The 23,656-nt window shown below is 50.3% G+C and overlaps 2 protein-coding genes across 3 annotated transcripts in view; one reads left to right on the top strand and one right to left on the bottom strand.

The window, feature by feature from the left end:
• Positions 1–23,656, top strand: part of LOC143350497 (uncharacterized) — a 224,327-nt gene that overhangs the window by 198,145 nt on the left and 2,526 nt on the right. The window lies entirely within an intron of this gene.
• LOC143350465 (uncharacterized) overlaps positions 16,809–23,656 on the bottom strand; it is a 33,483-nt gene continuing 26,635 nt past the window's right edge. The window contains exon 3 of the mRNA XM_076782623.1: positions 16,809–18,952. Within this exon, the coding sequence (XP_076638738.1) occupies positions 17,759–18,952 (1,194 nt within the window). The 3' untranslated portion in view covers positions 16,809–17,758. The remainder of the gene's footprint in view (positions 18,953–23,656) is intronic.

Raw genomic sequence — 23,656 nt, 5'->3', positions numbered from 1 at the left:
CGGTTCAAGATCCCGCGGCGCTCGCCGGCGTGATTACAGGGTAGGTAATTAATATATTGAGCGGTAATTAATATATTGGTCGGACTACGCCGGCAACGTGTTATTAAGGGAACCTTCGAGGGAGGGAAAGGGTGACCGATCCTCCTCTTTGCGGCGACAGATTCGGCCGCTGCAGGGGTTCGAATACGCTCGTCCGTCGACGATACGCGGAACGTCGATGCTTCTTCTTTCTTCTACCGTTTACTTCTTTCCTCCACGATCTCCTCTGTCTCCTCTCGAGCGAGTTCGTGACTCAATTTATCACTGATAATTTGCACGATACGAATCCATCGCTGTCGCGAATAAATGTCCGCGAAGTTATTACCGCGCTACGGTGGCAGATACGCCTGGACGATCGGGAACACGCATCGTCCTTCCCTGCTGCCTTTCATATGGTTGACTGTAATTTATCGATCGGCTGCATCCGATAACTCGTGCTCGCTCTCGTGTGCTCGCGACCAACGAACCGCCGCGCCGGGACGCGTGATGCGAGTTGGTAAATTACCCCCGGGACGCCGGTGATTCGGGGAAACCCGAGCGGCGTCGATGGAATTTTTAACGAGAGATCGAGTGTCGCCCGGCTACGGGGCCCCTATCGCCGGGAATCGGATGGGAATTACAAGTTAATCGAAGATCGAGAGATTGTACAATCACCGGCAAAACCTGGCAGTTGGACGTGCCCGAGCTTGTGTTTTAAGTTCTGGCTTCCACGAGATTCCACGGACCTGTTGTACATCGCGACGTACACGGACCTTGAGAGCATTCTGTAATACCAAACAAAACGATGGCGTCTATCTTAACGCTAGATTTACGGACATTGATCCCACGATTATTCTTCTCGATCGAATACAATATAAATTGCTAACAAATTATCCCTAGCAGTTACTACTTCCAGAGATAATTATTATTTCTATTGCTTTCGTTCGTCGCCACTGTATACCGTGAACGTCGCTGCCCAATAAGAAGTATGTAGGCTTCGTATTACGAACGAGTATCTCCGACGAGTATCGTTTCTCCGTTTTTATCTGGATCCAGGATCGGGATCGGTGGCACGATTGCATCGGTCATCCGCGTGGCCGTGTCCGCGGTCGATCGTACTCGATTTTAGCCAGATCGAAATCGCGTATACTACGTCGATCCGGCGGGGGCTCCCTCCTCCCGCTTTCCATTTAAATGCGAGCGAGTGCAGCGGCCAGAATAAATTATCCGGTCCATCGATTATTTCCTTACAACACCGCCGACGGCAGACCCTTATTTAGAGAACTCGCGGCGAGTCCGAGCTGGAAGCGTCCGCGCGGATGCCTGCGCTCCCAGAATAGGAGAAATTCCCTGACAATCGGCGAGGCGCGCGCGATCCTTCTCCCAGATACACATCGACCGCTGGGCCCGTGCATCGATTCGCGACGGCGGGGCGGGGAGGAAGAAACGCAGTCGTACGTTTAGAAACGCGGCACGAGAAATCGCGGAAACCGTGTCGATCCGAAAGGTCAGGCCTGCGAGGTGCTTTGGAGGTGTTGCCGACGATAACGTTATCTATAAATTCTATTTAATACGGACCGGTAACAGCCAACGTACACCGTGTATTTACACGAGGTTACAAACTGTTGGTAATAGCCTGGGCACCGGTGACAAATTTACTATCGCGTATTAGCGCGGACCTTGATAAGCGAGGCCACGGAAAAGTTGCAATCTTTCGGCCTTCGGCTTTTTGGAGCATACAAACCCCGCTTTTCATATGCCCCCCAAATTCTATTTGACTACTTTGATCCCAAATGTCACGAAGTAGTCTCCGAGTAATTGCACGGCGCTCCCTAAAATCTGAATCCTACATGTCGGTTGTGACAAGGATACGTCGATCAGGATTCGTGGATATCGAAAGGCGTTCGTTCGCGTGCAGGTATCGGGGGAGCTTGTCTCATTGCCGGGTTCGAAGGTGTCGAATGACGAAACACGCCGGCGGTACGCGAGGTCTCGTCCATCAGAGAAATGACGTGGAATTAGTAGGTTTGGAATGGGATAGTTGGCTGCAAATTTGAATTTCATCCATCGGCGCGTGCACGCGCTGCGCCGGAGTTGCATTAGCGCGGCTCGGTGAAAGGCATCGAGGACAGTGCGATATTATTTGTTCCTTTTTTTTATCCGTGTCGTACCGTTGAATCATTTACTACGAGTACTCGTTACTCGAGACCGACGAGCGTTTCGATCGTAATTCGCGACGCACCTGAAGCTATCGATGCCTACTCAGCAACCTGTTCCGAAAGGTTGCGCTGATTGCGGTTGTTACCTTCAAATAGACCGTGGTAGCATTATTTTTCTCGACGATTGCTCCGCGGATAGTAAATATCCAACCGATGAAAACCTGATGAAAGTCGGCGTTCCACGGGGCTTCGATCGCAGCGGGTGTCGTCTCGGACGCGGTTTTTAAACGGGGTCGTTAGTTCCAGGACGATGGATGTCCAAGAATCCTTTCAATTTTGATTTATATTTAAATAATTGTTAAAAACTGTACGGCGAGAAGAGACGTCGCGGCGAGGGTATCATAATCTGTTCCAACGTAGAAGATACGCGTGTATGGCCCATCGTGGGTCATAATCTTCCGCGAGAGTGGCGCGCTATCTTCTCGGCTTGAAAAACACACGTTTTAACGAAAGCTCGTGCGAAGCAGAAGGCCAGCAGACAGGAGCTATCGCGATAACAGGTAATCCGTGATTAGCAACGCGTCGATTGCCTCGTATCGTTGATCGGTAGTCGGAACCCGGCGATATTTCAACCCGGATCGGGACTATGGACGGTGAAACTCGATCTCGGGGATCGAGCACATGGATCCCCCATCGGGAAAGCCTCTTTGAGAAGCCGGCAGCGCCGTGGACGTACCGTGAAGCCCCGGTCTCGTCCTCTTCTCCGCTCCGGTTGAGTGATATAAAACCGGCATCCGCGAATAAATACTCCATTGCGGGAGTACGGGGCCCTAAATATTCATGGGGTAGAGCTCGCTCTCCTTAGTGTCCTCCATCCACGTTCAGTTCCTGCCGTTTTAACCTCGGCTATGGCCGTGGCGGGGAACGTCACGTTTGTTACGACCGCGAGAGGACTTTACCATTGGAAATCGGTGGAGGTCTTTGTGTCGTCCCGATCCGATCGTCGCGACGTTACGAAACGCGGCGTTTACTCTTGTACCGGTGTCCCTCCGTCCTCCTCTGTCCTTAGGACCCGCTTTACTGCTTCATTCGTTCGACTCCTCGTCACGAGTAATTTCACGCGGATTCTGAGAAATCGAGTCCATGCAATTCTTTAATTTAGCTCTCGAAACCTAATCGGTTTAAAAAACTGTTATTAATTACGGAATTTTCAGTGAAAGCTCCTCGCGGAAGCAAAAAATTCAAGTATTTCGCGAAGTTTCTCTGCACCCGAGTCTACGTAGGAAATTGTGCTTTCGACTGACTGACGTCGAGTAAGCCGAGACAGGGGAATCGCCACGGTAATTAGCGTTCCACCGAAGCTCGACAAATATAATACCTCCGAGATATCAGGGAATACCGATATTTTTATTCGCATTTCTCATCGAACATCGGATCGGCAGTTAATTAAACCGCAAACGTAGGAAACACGCTTGCGATCGTAGCCTTCATCGATACGTAATAACGTTTTCACTTGGGCACCGTAAGTCATCGTCAAATTAACCCTCAACGTGTATCGTCAATTTTGCCCATTATCTTAATATCCTCCATCATCTGTACTTCCTCCATGATCCGCTCACATTCGACTCGCAAATCAAGATCGGAGATTAAGCATCGAAAGCGACGTTTAACATTAAGCGATCTTTAATTCGCATTATCATAAAAGAGAAACCTCGACAAATTGTCTATACTTTGTACCGCGTGGCGAACATGCTCGGAAGCGAGTACCTTTAAGTCGCGGATGATCATCAAACCGTTGATTTATGACACGTATAAAACTGATCAGCTCGTGATTTTCCGTGCAAAAATAAAGTAATTGTCAAGGTATAGGAGGGGAGGCAAGATCGCACGGAGACGCTGTATTTACACTATGGAAACAGAGACGTCGTTGTCGGCGGGACCTTGAAAACAGGTCAGAAGGTTCCGTCGTGCTATACGAGGATGAAAAGCCATCGATTGTGCCGTGCATCAAGAATCCATGCTGTCATCCGTTCAAAGAAACTAGTTTAAAGCGAACTCGTAGCAAACATTAGGTACCATAAGTCTACTTTCCATTCGCATCGTTCTTTGACACTAGGAAGTCAGGATCTCAAACGTGATACTTTGTACCAGTCGACCTTTTCCTCGGGTTTAATAGTTATTAACGAACTGGTAGTTCGAATTCGCTCTATAATTCGCCCATCCGTTACCGTCTCTTTTTCCTCCAGTTCCATTTTACGTAACATCAAAACACGTTCACCGTTTTCAAACAAATTCCCAGCTACATATTTCGAGTTCAATCCACCGATTCCACGCGTCAAATTTAATAATTTTTAATACTCGTTTCCAAAGGCGATCCGACGAAACGAGTCGGGACGCTAATTGAATGACTAACAATGGCGACTGGTGAATCGCACGAAACCGTTCGCTGTCGCGACTCGTTAAAGCGCAACGTTGACGTTCGATCGTTCCCGATTTCGAGCACGACGAACCGGCCGCTAATAAATTAACCTGCGAATCCCTGCGGGCTAGTAACGACGCGCGTTCGGTTCGCCGCGTAATTAAGTTTGCTGGCTCGAATCGCTCCGGCGAGCCCGGCGACGTCCCTTCTTCTCGCTTTTCTTTCTCGCGCATCCGTCACCTCGCCCGCGTTAATCTCCTTCGATCCGCCAGCGCGTCGCGGCTCGCGCGCCAAGATGAAGCGCGGCGACTTCGACGCCGGATCATCGATCTTTGCGGCCCGCGGGGCCATTTTTACGCTGTACGATTGAGTTACGTTTATGACGGATCGACGCGCCGCGGCAACAACATTCCATCCGCGCCGTTGCAGGTGAACAGTTTCGCGGAGGATACCCCCAGTCGCTGCGAGCTTTTCAGACGATCCTTTCTACGAGAAATTCCCTACTTAATATTATCATCGAGACGCAGGGAAAACCGTCCTACCATCCTCGATTTTTAAATCAAATAAAATAACTTTGAGACCAAGAAAAATGGGCCGAAAAAATACATTGGGTGAAAGATCTACTCGTACATCTCGTCTTTGACGATACTCTAGAATCTTTGACGAATCAATGAGAATCAAAACTAACCTAGCGAAGAAGCACTATATTTATGATGACCTATGCAAGGCGGATCGCAGCCAATTTGCTAATACTATTTAATTTTTAATTAATAATTGTATTACCCAGCTAAGAGTGATACGATTATTAATTAAACGGTAAATAGTATTACCCAGGTCCCACCACGTGGAGGTTGCTGCGAATGGAGACCCACCCTAATCGAATACCAATCGTATTCCAAGCGTGAGAAAAATTATAACGTTACTTTGTAAATATCTATTTCGTAAATATTATTTACGCGATTTTGAATGTGTTTCTATTATACGACAGTGTCTTTTCGTGTTGTATTGTTGAAATAAGATTTTTCCCGTGTCTGTGAGACGGTTCCTACCCCCCTGAGGAATGTTTGCCCTACATTGTGGGACCAGTTCGGAGTCGGAGACCAACCACAGTCAGCGCCATCGCTGGTAACCTGTAATCGCGTTGATATTAGAGTATATCCGATTATAGCCACCGGCCACTAATACCGATTCCGGTAACAGAGTTCCCCGATGGCCGCGAGGCGCGTCGAATTTCTCCGCACGCGTGTTTACGCCGATTTACCCACGAGCAGCGCCGCCTTTTTTCCGTGGCCGGCTACCGGGAATGGTCATCGGGCACGCAACCAGTAGCACACGCGACGCATTAATTCCACTATTTTTCTGGTGTCCCGGCATTAACCTTTAAAGTAGACGCGTGATCACCCGCGATCACGCGTGCCACCGTTAAAACCGCGTATCGTTCCACTTTGCGACCGGGACGCGTTCATCTTCATCGTTCCGCTTCGACCAGACGTCGAACGACCCCTGAAAAATCTGATCTTGTCAACTATCGTCCTCTTCTTCGACTCCAAATATATAATTTCTACTTTTTAACGGTGCAAAGATCGAGACAAAGCACCGTCACGAGCTATGAATGTGTCCTTGCTCTGGCATAGCTCAGCAATTCTCGTAATATAAAAATAATAAAACATTGCGAATAATATTCTCAACTGCTGCACACAACGAAAAGGAAGGAAGGAGCATCGAGTTTTACGATAGACAAACATTCCTGGAATACTGGCGTCGGACAGCTAGCAAGCACTCGCCGCTTAATAGTTCATAAATTGGCGATTCGCAAATCATTTTCCCGCGAGTGGTTCGCGCTTGTACGTCGATTCCCAAGCGCGGCGAATCGTCCACGGGCCGGAGATCCACGGATCGCGAAGACGCGACGAGAGGCGGGCGCCTGGTCGTTCCTGGAGGACGCCTCGACGACCGGGGAACGGCCGGTGAAGTTTTGACGGTCGTAAGTTCCCGTGTAATGACTTAGAGGATTGAGCCCGCCGAGCCGCCCGGACGTGTAATTTACGCGGCTCGTAAGTCCCCGTCGCCGCGATCCGAGTTACAACGGTTCGGTTACAAAGTTACACGCGCCTCCACCTCTAATGGAACGCCTCGTAATTTCGACGCTAACGATCCCGCGATGCAACTTCCATTTCCCGCCCCGGTCGCGCTCTCGTACTATGCGTTTTCTAAACTAGGGAACGGAGAAGGACAAAATCTGTTGTTTATCGTTATTGGGTCCACTTAGTTTCGGTATTTTTAATATCGAAATAGTCTACGTTAGCTTTTACATATGTATATCTGAGGATTCTCGTGCGGATGGCCCCATAAAGTGATATAAAATCTCATAAAAGTGATTCAATTTTGGGACACATTTTTCGGTGAAGAAAAAAATTCTCAAATCGTTCTATAAAAGTTATCTTTGGTTTCGGGGGTCAATTGCAATCAATTTTGGTGAATACACATACTCCCGAAATGAATCCCGCGTGCATCGGGTCAGCTCGATTGACTGGCGTGCGCGAAAACAGTATTCGTTCCGCGAGGATAATATCGCCAGGGTATATACTCTATCTGGCGAAATATCTGCTGATAGTATCGGTACAAGCGGTCTCGCACACCCCCGACGGGAACTCGGACGGCGCACACCTTGCGCTCAGGCACGGCGTACACGAGTATTAAGCCCGCAGAGGCGTATAAGCTCGGCCCTAAGTGTATCTATATGCATCGCGGCCGGTGCATCCCGAGCGCCTGTTATGGGTTGCGCTGGCGTTGCACCATAATATTATTAGATAAACGGCGCGCTGCTAGATAGTGTGTGCTTCTATATGGTTTACATAAGCGGCTGTGACCCCTCGCCTCGCGAGGGCCTCTTCTTCTTCTTCTCGCTCCCTCCTCCGGCTGATTCTCCCTCGGTTCGCGGCCAACGGAGCAAACTATGTTGAGCCTCTCCGGTGCATCTCCGCGCGATGCAACGCACCGGAGGAACTGGCAAGCGACAAGTGCGATCTTCCGCGTCCACCCCCCTCGGCCCCCCAAAGCCTGTTCATCCTTATCCCTCTTTTAAAACCGTCCCCGGCCACCTTTCTCTGCCTCTCCGTCGTTCATCTCCGAAGGGTTAATGGGGTTTCAGGGAAATTGCCTCGCGCCTAGCGACGGATAGAAACTGCTCTTGAGGCGCCCTGGGGGGCTTCGGGAAGACGCTCGCCTGTCGTCGAGCGGGGGAGAAATTGTGGCGATGCAGGCGTCGGGCATCGCCGGAACTTGATACCAGATTGGTTCGATGGAGATCCAAAACAGATGGATAACTTACGGAACACACGCAACGTTCAAACTTGACGCGTGACCTACAGTCAAGTCTCTTTGAAGCTTCGTTAAGGGAATGTATAACCAACGAAACACGGGATAAATTGTTACGATCTCTAACAGTAACCCAGGACGTATCCTTGCACCGTTGACAAATACTCTTCCTGTAGCCGAGAAACCGCCCTGATAGCCAACAGGAAAACGCTCGAAGGCGAGTGGCGCCCGTGACGAATTCGTGCGGGCTCCGAAAAATATTGCGTTGTCAGCGGCGGGATGAAAACGTCCCGTTTTATTAGCGCCACGAGCTCGCGATAACGATCGTTATCGCTGCCGGTCATCTCGAGGCGCTCTCTAAACCATTCGTCGTCCGATTCAGGAAAATCAACCGGCAGCCAAGGCTAGTTAACGTTTCTCGCGTCGGATCAACGGTACGTAGTCGCACGAGTGCAGCGTTTCCCTGGTGATAAAGCGCGCGTCTTCGATTTCCACGCGATACCACGCACACGCGTTCAATTCGCAGCGCGTGGAATCAGGCCTGGATCAGGAAGAGGAGAAGACCAGGATGAAGAATGTTCCGGCAGAGCGTCGGGTCCTTCGGATCTTCATTAATAATTACATCTCCTCGGCAGGGATCATGTTTCTCTGCGTGTACGCGGTTTACCGCGTTTCCTCCGTCCGTTCCTTCGATCGGAAAGTAACCAGACGCTGCTCACCACCGAACGGGGACGAGCTCGAAGCTTCGTGAAAGCGCGATGAAGACGTCTCCTCGTGGACGCCGTGCGTGTAACGGAGTCTCGTTAACGAATTCGTAAGGAAACTCAATTAGATGCACGGAGAATATCGAAAGTCCGCTGCCAGAGGGTGTCTCTTTGCTTTCTTTCGGCTTCCTTTTTCACTTTGTGGCATTGGGTCATCGAGAAGTCATAGACTCGTTTTATGTTGAGTCCAGCCGGACATTTTTTTAATTAAAAATATTTCAATTTCGACAGCTTCTTTATAGATTCAAGATTGTTGACCGTAATAAATGGCGGACGGCAGGAACCACGTACGGGCGATGAGACAGCACTTTCTATCCTAAATCCTTGATTTCTCGGTTAGTCTGCTCCATCGACCACTGTGTAACGCAATAGAATTGCTCGGTTTCTATTTACGTGTATTTGACACGTGTCAGTTAGCGTCTGCTGAACACGGTCCAGTTGTTGACAAGGAACATTCGACGCGACAGATGGGTCAATGAAAGCCAGGTTTCGAAGTAGATCGAGACGTCTGACCAAGACTACGCTAATATTCTACGTAATCCAGCTGTCTCGCGTTCCTCTTCGATCCCTTTTCTGTTTCCGAATTCCCACTGGTTTGCTTCGCCGTTCTTCCTCTCGAGATCCTCCGTTTCGACTTCTTCTATCTACGAGTTCCTCTCGGGCTTCGTTACGACTAGTCCGTCTCTTCCTCCGATTCGATTTGCACTTTGGCTTTATTTATGTAAGTAGACAGAACCCCTGGTCAGCACCCTTTCTCACGCCTCACTTAATTTAAAACTTCGCTATATCTCTTCCACCGGCTATGCACGTCGGCTACGCGCCCCCGCGCGCGTGTTTCTCCGCAGTCACGTTCGCGTAGGAACGCCGACAGAACGGCCGTGCTCGTGCGCGTATAAACATAGACGTAATGGCTCTGGCCGAGGAAAGAGCGAGCTACACGAACTACCACCACGGCCAATTGGATAATTGCGGGCGTTTGAACCCGGGCCACGCGTGCACCTAGCCCCAGACCTGGGAAACCTCGGAACTCTAGATTTCAAGAACGCCTGTACCTGCCCGACGGTAGCACGTATTCCTCCCGATGGCAGCTTGCATCGAAATCGACTCGAAACGAAACGCAAACTTCGAGGAATAAATTATTCAGACAGAGACTCGCTTGTCATAATTTCTGGTCGCAAAGTCCACGCATTTTTACGTTTTATCTATTTGTTCACGAGCAAAAAAATCATCGATTCGCAGAGATTGTTAGTTAATCGCTTTAGCTCGCGTGAGCAGCAGGTTACCTGATGCCAGACGCGCTTCGAAAAGAAGGGAAAAAGTCTGTGTCGTCAGAATCGAAAGAAGATGGACGTCGCAAACATAAACATATTCGATGTGTGCGGTAAAGCAATCAGGTGCCTCCGGTTCGTCGTTCGTGTAATGGCCGTTATATTGCATGTTCGTTGGCAATGTATTATCCGACCTGCTCGAATCGACAAATTTCCAGTAAGTTTTTGTGCCGTTCGATATCAATGATTCTCCTTCGAACGTAAATTGAAATTGAATTTCGCGGTATTAACGACGCGGCTTCATATTTAATAATTTCGATGCGTCGTTTCGGTGAATTCGAAGCGACAAAGAACGATCGGGTGAAATCGTCGCGAAGAGTAACGAGCTTTCGAATAATCCTGGCCCAATCTTGACGAGGCCGAACCTTTTTGCGCGGTCGGCCGATCGATCACCGTGGACGCGACCTTGTTTCGAGATCGAAGATAGACGGAAAACGGCTACCGTGCGATGGCTCGGGATCGGTGGGGATCGATCGAGGCGCGAGATCGGCGAAGAAGGAAGCCGGAGCGGCGGTGCGCGGCGCAATCACGAGATTTCCGTGAGAGCAGACGTGATCGAAAAGCCAATATCTGTTGCGCTCGATCCCGGCCGCAGGGAGAAACGAGCCTGATCCGCCTAATGAACCGATCGCTGTATCGATTAGCGCCGGTTAAGAGCGATCGATTGCGTGTCTTGTCAAATTTGTCAACGGGTGCGAACCGGCCGCAGACATAACGATCCCGCCGGCCAACTCGCTCCGGCGTTCGCTTGCGAAACCCGAGGCACGGCCGACAAGGAGAATCGTCGGGAGGAAAAAGGACGACCAGAGGACACGAACGAGGATTCGATCGCGGGACGCGTGCCGGTGCTATCACGGTTGGGCAAATTTTATTCCGAAACGATTCAGATTCCTTCGCGAACCGACTTCCGTCCGATTCTCCGCTCTCGATCCCAACAGGAGGCGACATTCGGTCGCGTATCGAGTTTGAATAAGATACAGGTGCCCGGGATCGTGTTCCTAATATGGCCGCTCGTAATATCGCGCGAAACGAGCGCTAGGATTTATCTCTCTTGAACCGAATCGGTCCGGCGATACCGCAATCAACAATTAACGAAGGCGAATTGCAACGAATCTTGTTAGCGCGAAAGTTTAAGTCCTGTTCCAAATTTGCATCGTTCGGTAAAGCGTCGACCCGCAGATGTCAACGACCTCCCTAAACGAATGTTCGAGTCCAGTGCAGCTGGCCCAGCCAGGGAACCGCTGTCGCGATTAGTTCCGAGCGAACGTTGATCGCCCACGGTGGAAGGTGGCAATCTGGCCCGAAAATTCCGCACCACGGGCGTAAACCGAATCGTCGGCTAATGAGACGTTTCATTTTTCTACGTCTAAGTAGCAGGTTGCGCCGGGAGCACGTCGGGAACGATGCGCGCGCCTCCGCGATCTCCGCATCTCCTCTTCTCCCCCCCTGGTCCGAGGAACGGCTGGACGGACGCAGCACGTTCGCGCCGCCTCGATCGGCAATTTACGATCGTCGAAGGGCGCTAAAAGCGAGCGGAGATCGGGGTCGCTCAAACGTGAGCAGCGTCGACGTACTTCGCGATATCTTCGCTCTTCCCCCCACCCCCTTTGGCGTTCGCGCGAGTTCTTCAAAGTGTAAAAGAGAGACGGAGCGTGGATGGAAAGAGAGAGATCTGCGAGAGACGCTGTAGGCCGCGGCCCAATTACTATAAATTGAGTTATAACCGGATCAAATTGCCGATAATTGGCGATTGCATAGCTTAATCGGGTGCCATCCCCCGTTCCTCCTCTCCTTGTTCTCCTCCCACGTGGTCTGGTTCGTCGTATCCGAGCTCGTCTCGCGTATGAAGTTATTCCGTGAAACAGCCCCGGCAAGAGGAAAAAGACGAGAGACTTCGAAGATGGAACGCACGTAGCCGAGGGAAGAGAAGAGAAACCAGAGACGCGGGCACGACGCTAGGCAACCCGGAGAAACAGAGGGAGACGGAGATTCCGTCGTCCGCGGAGCACAGCCTTATCCTTCAACAATACAAATTGCTGATTATGCGCCCGGCTTTTACGTACCTTCTAATTGGGCCGCCTCGGCTCTTGGGAAAGATCGACCGATCGCACGATCGGCCCTCGTTAACCCCTAACGCTCTCCGTGCACGCCAGGGTTCCGTTCGTAACCCCCTCTCTCTCTCTCTCTCTCTCCCTCTCTCTTGGAGAAGACGACGACGATAGCCTGCGACGTCGCGGCTGCACCCAGCGTGCTCCGCCGACTACGGGATCGCGAGCGTATATGGGCATGCAGGAAGTCGTGCCTCCCGCCGGACCAGTTTCGAGTGTCGTCCCTTTTGACTATCGAAATCTGGATCGAGGAACAACCGTCTCCTCGTTGATTTCCACGCGCCGTCGATACGCTCTTTATGGGACGATCGTTCCTGGAACGCGCCAACCGATTTCACCGGGGATTTCATCCTCGTACGACGGGGGCAGGAATCCTGAGACCTTTCGAGGCTCATTTTGCTGATTATTCGCCTGGACGACTGTCCCACTTTTACCAGAATAATGATAGCCCTCGCGATGTAATCAGTCGTCGGTCTTCCATTTTAAAACATTGATCTTGACCCTTCCACTCGAGGACAATCTTCAAAAATTGATCCTTGATCTACTCCATATTTTAGATAAAATAAATATCATTACTAAATATGTCAAAACACATATACTTCAAACATGGATTCCTCCTTTCGTTTAATATTTACATTCATTTGTGTAGCTTGCAGGAAATCGTTAGGCTCGCCGAGACCAGTTTCGTCTATCGAAATCTGGATCCAGGGACACGCGTCTCGCGGTCGATTTGCTCTTTATGGGGCGATTCTCCCGGGACGCAGGACGAGCTTTCGCGAGGATTTCACCCTCCCCGGGCGTCCCTTGCGCGATCGTACGCCGGTGCCGCGCCATTAGGATAATTTTATTGGGCAATTATGGGCGGCGCGGTCGCACGCATCGTATTGGAAGCATCTCGCGACGCACGTGCACGTATTTCGTATTCCGTTCGCTTTTGGACTCGAGTCGTTCGATGTAATGTTAAGGAACAGAAAAAAATTAATTCTTTCGTCGTTCCGTCCGTTCCATTAAAAATATTTTACGTGTATCGCGTTCTCGGGAGGGTACGGGCTCTGGCCGCGCCACCAGCAGGATCCGATCTTCCTCTCTCCATACAATACATCGTAATTATGCGACGCGATTCGCGCAGGAAGTACCAGGAATAGTTGGGAACGAAGCACGCCGCGGACCGAGGCACAATACCAGGAGCTAACGAGTCGAACTCTGATTAAAGAACTGAAACGTCGACGTTGATCGGTTCATTTGCACAAAAGAAAAACAGGTATAGGAACGGTCGGTGCATTGCTGAAATACCCGAGTTCCGGAAGTCCTTTAAGATACACGAGAGACTGGCGATCGCGTTCGCATGCGAGTGCCTTTCGAGATCCCTTTTCTCTTTCGCGTTCGAGGGAAAGATCGACTCCGAAAGGAGAGACGCGCGCATAAAATACGAGAAGCAACCAACATAGCGCACCGAGCTGGATGTCAACAGCTCTCCAGGGACCAGAGAGACCATTCGGACCGACTCGCGTCCCGAACGCGTACACGAACAACCATTGATCGACTACTTACTCACGTCCTACGCGGATCGAATAAGAAGCGATCGCGTGTAAACGCAGCCTCCTATCTCGTGTGTCCAAGGCGATTTTTTCCCCCCTTCCACGAACTGCCTTTCCAACCGTTTCCCGGTTTTAAACGAATTAACGACCCGGGGATAGAAAAGGACGACCGTAATGAGCTTTAATTGATTGCGTCGGACGAGCACTCGCGTAACGACCGCGAACGCCGATGGAGCTGAGTAATGAGCCGCGTCTTCGACTGGTTATTAATTCATAAAGCCATCGAGTCGCGTGCGTAATCGCCGCCGCGTGGATAAACGCTCGTTGATTCGCCAGCGACGGGCAAAATTTTATTTCAACCACGGATGACGAATGGAACGCGTCGTTACGCCGATTTATCCTCCGTGTTTGTTCCGTGTCGCAAAAATGATCGCGGTACTGATTACGGATTCTATTTTTACTCCGATACGTTCGTATATACTTGGAAGCGACAGGTTCGGTAATTAAGTAATTGAATACAATTAGGGTCGAGTATGTCGGGTTGCGTAATCCGCGTGCCCAAAAGCGACGCGAACCGTTCTTCCAATCGACTATCCAACGGCGAACGATCGAGCCTCCCATCGGTGGCCGGCTTGATCTAGATCGCTCCAGTTTCTCCCGCAGCGCGAATCAAGCTGCTGGACGTCGATCTCTCGAACCCTAACCGGTAACCCCGGGTCCGACGATATTTCACTCGGCGAGAGGCCGTGCCAACGTTGCGGACCGTGGAGTCGGGGGAAAATCGTCCTGCGTACGCCAGCGTTGCCCAACTCATGCATAGAGTCATGACGACTCTAAGCGATTGCTTATTGCTCGGGTGGTGCAACCAGTCGCTGCGGACTGACGCATTGGTTCCAGTCTACGCCCGTTTGTTATCCTTGATAGCCGCGGTCTATACGATACCAGAGTACGCGTTCGGTCCATATATACGCCTGCAACGATCGCGTAAGGGTATGTTTACACCGCTTACTCTCGCGATCTCTCGCGAACGATGCCCCAAAACCATCTATAAGGTGCGTTTAATCTTTGGAGGATCGTGCATTCGACCATCTCCTTTGACAATTGTTTAGCTTCTCGTGAAAACAATACGATTCTCAATTCTTTGAACGCTACTGTATTGATTTATATTGTAAAAATAAAAATTGACGTAAAATATTTTGGATACTCTGGCAGAAAGAATTCGTGGTTCATTTGTCGTTGGGTCTAGAATTTTTCGAGCGGACAGCGTGAGTTGCAGCAGTGGAAAGGTACCCTAAGAGGATCACGGTCCGCTAGTCGACAAATCGACTCGCGGCGGACGGAGCAACGATTTTTCAGAGCGTACCAGTTTTTTCGAGCGATACCTACCGCGCGGAACGCGGCCCCTTATGAGGCCCGCGTCGCGTATACATTACGCGCGAAATGAATGATTCGATATATGGGCCGTGATACGGTGAATTACGGTCCACGGTGAAACGCCAGACGAGATTAGAGCTCGGTGTAGCATTACCTCGCGTAAAGATTGAATTTTAGCACCGTTTAGGGAAAGCGAACCATCCCCACTGCCGATAGAAATTTAACGGACCCGATTTTTGGTCAACGAGCGAGGCACTACAGTAGGAGCCTCGATCAAAGGGCTTCGTCCGGATGTTTTTTTGCCGAAACCATATACCTACACGCTAGATAACGATTCCAATTATACTCTAAGCTCGTTAGTTCGAATCAAACAAATTATAGCGTAGTTATGACTTGCTGTTCGGGATAACCATATCCTGGTTAACCACTACCGTGGATAATGGGAGTCTAGATGATCGAGATGCAACTAAACTGGGTTCGCGGAAAGCCGCGTTCTCCGCATGGAATCGGACGTTTCGCGACGGGTTTTCGCAGGCTTACGTAAAGTTATTGTCGCGGAACGTAGAGAGCCGTGCTCGATTAGCATCGATAATCGACGGTGGCGATTACGTCGTCACGTGGATCCAGACGGGGAGCGACGGAGACGCGCACCGTTCGCGTGCGATCCGGACGTGGAAGGAACGCTCGACCTGCCAAGGTCAGCCGCGTGGCCAGGTATCCGTAACTCGACGATTTTGCAACGCTCTCGCGCTTCCTGTTGGGATTGATTAATGGCGACCGCGGCGAGACGCTACTCCGCCGCATACAGGGTGGCTCGACAACAATTGCAATCTAAATTCCTATCCTTCGTGCGGTACAGAGATTCCCAACGGGAGCCACGCGGGCCCCCCCCAATTAATCACGTTATTTGATCGGTCGTGCGATAGGGAATGATTCAAGGAATAGAACTATTACTCAACTTTCAATTTATAGTGATGTTTTACCGGGTTGCAACATAAACAAGATACACTCGATAGTTCCTTTTATTTATTAACAGAGTACAGAATTACATTCGAGCAATTATACAGGGTGTTCGACCACATTATGGAAAAATTTTAATGGAAGATTCTAGAGGCCAAAATAAGACGAAAATCAAGAATACCAATTTGTTGATGGTGGCTTCGTTAAGAAGTTATTAACGTTTAAAGTGCCGCCAATACTGAATTTTTTTCTCGAAAGTGGGTAAGATTTCGGGAGTATGTCTATTCACCGAAAATGATTATAATTGACCCCCGCAACCGAAAATAATTTTTCCAAAACGATGTGAAATTTTTGAATTTAATTGTTAATAACTTTTTAACGAAGCCTCCATCAACAAATTGGTATTCTTGATTTTCGTCTTATTTTGGCCTCTAGAATCTTCCATTAAAATTTTTCCATAATGTGGTCGAACACCCTGTATAATCCCCGTTATTGTCGACGACAGCTTCCCGTTTTAATGCTTAGACTGAGAATCTTATTTATGTTACAACCTAATACCACCCATTGAAATCACCCGCAGCGATATTTTCTACTCTTTGTTTCCCGAACCCAGGACCGACAGTCCCACAATGTTAAATACGTACATCGTCAGAGTTTAGAAAGCGATGTTTGAAAGTAATAAATAATAATGACTGAAATACCTTGAGAAGACACCGTCTAGCAGCAGCAGTTCCGTGTACGTTAAAATAAATCGTCGACGATCGTTGAGTTGGGATGGTGAAGGGTGCGGAAGAAGAGACACGTCTAGATTAAACAAAAATATTTAATTTCGCGATACGTTTAGGTACTGGCCGCTCGTGTTCACCGCTTAAATGCTATTATGTACAAAAATTGGGGGAAACGTAATGTCGGAAGAAAAGAACGCGAAGTAAGAGAGAAAATCGTTCGCTGTTTGCGTCCAGCCCAGGAAGATCGTGCACCAAGCGGAAGCGCATAAGCGATGGATTCGCGGACGAGTCATCCCCCCCCTTCCATGCTTATTTACAAGATGCGCACGTCTCTTTGACACGTTGATTTTTCATTTTATTTACTGGCCTCCCGTCGCGACGGGGCCGCGGAATCGGTGAGGACGCGCTTTCGACGCTCCCCATCCCGTGGCGTTTCCGCGACCCGACGCTTTGCTGTACAACGGAGAATAGAAAATGTTCAGGGGACCGTGCGTACGATAGAGGATAAGATCCTAAAGCGGTCCGTCCAAGGTATACGTTCATATACATATAGAATATTTATATAAATATATTATATTAAGGCACTCCACTACTGGCCGGTAATATCCGCGACTCTCGGTTTCATTTATACAGGGGTTTACATGGTTTTCCTATGCATATACGCGCACGACGGAAATTCGCGGCAACCTCCACGCGTCGGGACAAAGATTTATGCGAATACTCGTCGATCGAAGCGTTCTATTTACTATCGCAATAAATTAATCTCGGCTTCTGGGATCGGTTCAACGGGACGCGTATGTACAATTATTTGAACACATTTTCGTGGCGGGCTCTCGATGTCGCTATTCCGCAACGGAATGATTCCTCCGACGACCCTTACGAACGTCTCGAAACTCGGTTCCTCTCCACGGAGGGAACCGTCGTCCACCGATGGTGGACCATCTCCAGGTCGAATCCTCTTCAAGGAGGATTCAACGGCACCTCTCGGTGCTCGATAAGAACTCGGGACCAGCCCGTCGCGGGCCTGCTGGGTCTCTGGCGGCTTCACAACGAGAGGGGCAACTCCCTCTTGACGCCCAACGTTAGGTCCAGGGGTTTGCTCTTGGTGGTGGTCTCCTCCTTGACCGGGCTGTCGCGATCGCGCTCGTTGTCGTTCGACCTGTTGTCCTCTTCCGAGGACTGGCTGGGTCGCGGGGAGCTTTTGATGGACCTGACGCTCAGATCGATCGGCTCGTCCTGCTCGACGGCCAAACCGCCAGGACTCGGGCTGACCAATAGCAGATCACCGCCTCTGGGCGAGTGCTGGGAGGCTGCTGGCGTGACCAGACCGGGCGGCGGGTACACCAGACCCAGACCCTGATGAGGATGGTAGCCTGTCGTGAGCGTGACAGTGGCGTTGATCTTCCTGGGAGGGAACTCACGTTCGGATAGTGTCGGGGACGCGGCGCTGGTTTTGAAGTAGCTCAGTGCGGAGTTACTCCTGGACTCGGTGTCCTGACCGTCGCCACCGTCCACCGAGGACGCGCCGCTGTCGCTGGGCGTGTCCGCTTCCCTCTTGTAGGTAGGCAGGAACGGTCTGAACACGTCCGTGGGGGTGGACGGGACGCAGACCGTGTCCTTCTGGGCAAAGTTCATCGGGAACATCGAGGAAGCAGGGTACTGTTGCTGTTCCTGTTTGTAGAACGGCGGGGACGCGGTGTCCCTGGGCGGCGTGCCAGGCGGTTGCTGAGGATTACCGCCCACCCTCTCGCGCTCCTTCTGCCAGGCCAGCAGACGCAGCTGGTTCTGAAGAGCCACGTCGTCCGGGTGAGGCGACTTGTTGCCCCTCTCGCGCTCCTGCTTCAGCATCGCCACGTGCAGCAAGTGCGACTGGAGGGCTAGGTCCTCCTGACTAGGTGACGCGCGATCCTTCGCGTCCTTGTACACTCCGCTGTTCTGCTGGCTCGGCGGCTGAGGCAGGAATCCTGGCAGAAACCCGGGCCCGAACGGCGAACCCGCGCCCCCCGTCACGTTTACGTTCTGACCACCGTTGGTCTGCTCCTGGAGCAGGCAGTGAATCTTGAACCAGTTCGATCGCCGACCGTATCGCGAACCCGACTTCGACATCCCGACCATCAGGCACTTCCGCAGTCGGCACGCCTTGCACGCGGTGCGATTCTTCTTGTTGATCACGCACACGCCGCCGTTTTTGCACTCCGAGATGCTGCCCAGGTTGTTGTACGTGCGTCCGAAGAACGACTGCAACCAGAAGAAAAACGAAGTTAATTACCGGAATGATCTACGACCACTGGATGGGTGTACGACTTTCGGCGTAACATGGAACTGCCTATCCGTACCGTAAAAATAAGTGACATTATTTAAATTAGTGAATTGTTCTCCCTGTCAGGCAATTCTACTTTATTGACACGACGAATTATTCTGTTTGGAAAATGGAGCCCCCATTATTCCAGGGTTAATATTCTGCGCATGAATTGTTAAATTGTGTTTTCGAAAGTAAATTAATTTTTTATAGAGAGTGGCGAGTCTTAGTTAGGAATGTTTGCTACGGTTTCCGCGAAAGGCAAGTCTCGAAGGTAACCCGTCGTTCCTTTCGTCGAGGATTCCGTCGGACGCGTCTAGGATGGAAGATCGGCCGCGCCATATAAAGGGTCGACCGTGCGAATCTGCGAGGGCCACGCGCGTCTCCACCGGATTAAACGTCAAGGTTTAATGTTACGCGTGTCACGAGAATTAGCATGCCTCCAGAAGGTCCGACAACGGCGAAAGGGTGGCTGGGTGGAGCAGGAGGCAGACCGTATACGTGGCGTGGCCCTTCGCAGAGTTAAACGCCTGTCGGCCAGGCAATAAAATCGCTTCGAAAGTAGAGCTGGCTCCGCTTTTAAAATTGTTCTCTTTTCTTACATCGTTCCTTTTTTAAGATTACTTTCGGTTTGATATGTTTCATTAACGATACATTTTGTACCTGAATTAATTAAACAAATAAGAATTCCATTGAGATCAAAGTTCACGATGCCTTAACGTTAAAGCGTTTCGAACGCAACAAGATGTCCCTCCATCACGGAATAAACCTGTCGATCCGGTGGAAGGCGTCCACATATTACGCCGGGTACCGGAAACGCTCGTATTCTGGGCTTCACCTGACGCAAGCTACGTGGGCGGGCCCCCTAACCGTCCGAAAACCCAAAAGCTCCCATAACGGTACGCTTCCCGAATGGGACCGACGACTCATTCGCTGGAAATGTGGCTGTCGATGGCCCACATTTCTGCCCCGATATAATGCTCTCAGACCCTAGAATTACTCGTACCTTATTTGTTGACTACCGGAACATTTTAGCGAAACGCGAACTAAAAAGTTGACACCTAACGTCGGCGACGACTGTCCATCGCTATCGGAGCGGCCGTTTCGTGGCCATCTTTTTCTACCCGTGTTTATCGATTCGCGGATCCGAGATTCAGACGACGCGTCACGGCAGAGGACGGGACGGTGGCGTTGATTAATCGATGTCGTCGCGAGCAGGGAACAACGCCGGAAGGTTGACAAACTGGTAATGATCGCGAGATGCTCGTCGGTGGCTTGGAAGCGGATCCAGCGGTACATTGGCGGCAATCTCTCGGCAACGATCTTAGATCCTGACGTCGGACGCGTTGGAAACGGCTCCCGTACGCCAGATGATCCTTGGCTGTCACCGCGACTGTGTGAAAGAGGTTACGGTGCCGTGTCGGCGCACGCGAAAACGAGCACGGCTTCGGGATCCGATCGCTTCCGCCTACGAAACGCTCATTGTCCGCGGTTGGAATATGATCTAGTGTACGCGCGTGCATCGGTTAGGAGCGAAACTTTCGCGGGACGCGGAATATTATATATCGGAGACGCTGAAAGCAGAGGCGGACAGCGTGAGTCCTTCGCGAGAGCGTTCCGTTAGAAAGCGTTTACGTTCGCGATCGGAATCGTCGCGGTATTTTAAATCCGCCTTAAACGCTTGGATTCTGGCTTTGCGGAGAAACTACGGGTAACGTAGATTGATAATTTTTAATAACGTCTCGCCGGGAGATTGAACGTGACTGGTGATACACGCGCCCGCGGCTCTCCGCCGAAAGACGTACAATTTCAGCGTCAGAGGCCGCGAACTCTCCGATGGAATTTCTATTTAATAATTCGTATCGATATCTGCACGCGATCGGGAGCGTCGATCGAGAGAAGCGATCCGTACGATCGAGTTTTACCTTTTATCCGCTTATCTGCTTCTTCACGCTTCGATCCGGGCAGAATCACCATAAATAATATTTAATAGGAGCCTTCTCGTGTTCGATATTTCTCCGAACGTCTCACAGTCAGTACGATTTGGACTTCGGCGTGAGTAGAATCGGTGGACAGTGGACAGACACGCCGGAGCAACTCTTTAAAGACGCGAAATAAAATAAGGAAATTCTGACATTGGATGCAAAATGGAGTTGTCGCGTCTATAAATTGGCTAAAAAATGATGGCGGATTGCGCGAGACGGGCTGGAAGAGCGGGAAACAGGCGTGTTTACAATCGCGCGGCGCGATTGCGTCGCTCGGGTCGGTCAGCTGTGCGTATCTTGACCGTAGACAGAAAACAAGGTGGACAACGGGATTCGCGTGATTGCGTAAGAGCGTGCGAGCGCGTGTTCGCGGCTTTTCAAGTTTTTGCCGGTCCTCGTACGGTCGCGAATCACGTACCGGCAGCGCACGAATCAAACGCCGTCAGAGAAAATTCCCGGCGACAGAAATGCTCGCCATTTAGGGCCGGCTGCGACAAATCCGTCATTGGACAGCAGAGATTATCACAAATCAGCCAGCGCGCACGGAATCCCGAACCGATTTGTAACGCCATATAGAACCGCCACGGGGAAATCGTTGTCCGTGATCGTGAACGGAAACCGGCGCGGGAAAGTTTGACAAATTGTCGACTCTAAACGTTTACACCGTACAGCGTGTGCCAAAGATGGCGGTTGAAATTCTACGTGCAGGGTAACTGCAGGGGTTACGACAGTGTTACGGAACTTGGAAAACACTTGCTCTCTTTTGTTTCAAAACGGGTTTAGAATTTTGTATTCGTTCGGTTTGACCAGCTAGCTATTTTCTAGAACCATTACTATACGTCAATTTTAATTCGACGGTGCATTATTAGTTCAAAAACACTGGCCAAGATTTGCTTCGAATTGTCATATTAAAACACAACAGTACTGTTTCCCCAGAAAAGAAATTAAATTTTCTGCCAGTGACACCAAACCGTAGATTGCGATTCTCGAAGTTGAACATAAAATAGACGATTAATTTAGTATATTAATAATAATAAGTTGGTTATTGGTGGGTAGCTGCGATTCTTGACGATGAATTTCGCGAGCAGTCGAGGTCTCGATCGCCGAACACGGCCAGCGTTTCTTCGATCCGGCGTCGGGAATGCGATTGGCACGGCGTTTGCTAAGTCGAGCGTTCGCGCTGCGGGAACAATTTCCTCGTGGAGAGATAGAGAGGAAAAAAACGAGCACGCCCGATAGTTTCCCGCACGTGACGGGAATCCGAGCTAAGAGGCAATCGGCGCTGTCTCGAGCTGGCCGAAGTGGCGATCGTAAACGATCGGCGCGCGTCTGTTCCGGGAATTCGATTTCGACGCGCGAGCCTCGGTCCAAGTTACGTTTGCCCGCAATTTTCGCGCCTTTATGTCGAGAGCGACATCGGTAACAGTCAACAAACTTTTCCTGCACATGTCTTTCGTTGGAAAACGATGCTTCGATAGGGCAGTCACAAAGATATAATGGAAAATTATACAATTTTTCAGACAGTAGGCTACGAGTCTTTTTGACGAGCAAGGGAATACTGCATCTTGGCAGCTTGGATAATAGTAGAATCGGTCGACGGCTCGTTATTTCGACGATTCCGTGAAACGCCCGCAACCTTTGTCCGCTTGACGCGTTGCGGCGAGCTAATTGATCTCGCAAACACGCCTCTCGCGGCCGACAGACGCGTACGACGCGTCGCGTGTTAACGCGATTAGAGGGGAGGATCACCTCTCGAGGTTGAAATAATTTTCACCGGCGACAATCGCGAGCACTCGTCTTTGTATGCGTCAACAATGACCAGAGACGAGCAAAACTCGACGTTACGAATGGATTCCAGTAGAACGTAGATCGCCAAATCGCGACTACGACGCCAGGACAAGTTTCATGCATCTCGTGTGTGCTCGACACGCGTCCCGCGATCCGAATTATATAAACGTCGCGCTCCACGATCGCGGACAACTGCTCGTTGTTGGTTAATTGCAGCTCGAGGAATCGCGAGATTACGTATACCGAGCGAAATTTTCAAGAAACGAAACAGCCGTGCAAGTTGTTGACTCTTCTGGAACACTCGTAGCACTTTGTTTTGCTACTCATCGTACTCGCTAGGAGCGATGACGAATAGGTACTGTCTATATCGCGAGTCTAGACCACCCACGCATAACGATATTCCTCCTAAAATAATTTGCAATTCAATCAGCCTTCTCGAGAGTAACTATGTCTAACAGTAGTCTTTTCTATTAATTGCGAAAATAAGAAATATTTAACTAATAACGGGGACCATTAAACCGCTCGAATGGTCTGAATTGTTCCGTTTAAATATTATTTCTTGCTCGTCTCCGCGCCGTTGCATGAAAATTAGCAAAAGTAATGCTCGAACATAAACTGTCGGCGTCGCGACGCACGCGTTTGACAGATGGAGCTGCTCTCCCGAGACCACACCGCGACTCCTACGGTCTCGAGCTGGACAAGCCATTTCACATTCCCACGTCCTTAATATAGATTGTTGATACGCGAGCGAGTAAGAGGCGCGCGGAACAAGGACGCGAGATTCGAACGAAAAGGACGACGATACCGGTCAGAATAGCGACAGAGAAGGAGGCGAAACGACTAGAAAAGACGAAAACGGACGGATAGAGG

Source organism: Colletes latitarsis, chromosome 2, assembly GCF_051014445.1.
Source record: "Colletes latitarsis isolate SP2378_abdomen chromosome 2, iyColLati1, whole genome shotgun sequence".
NCBI lineage: Eukaryota > Metazoa > Arthropoda > Insecta > Hymenoptera > Colletidae > Colletes > Colletes latitarsis.
Note: the sequence above shows the minus strand (reverse complement) of the source record. Positions and strands in the feature narration are given on the sequence as shown.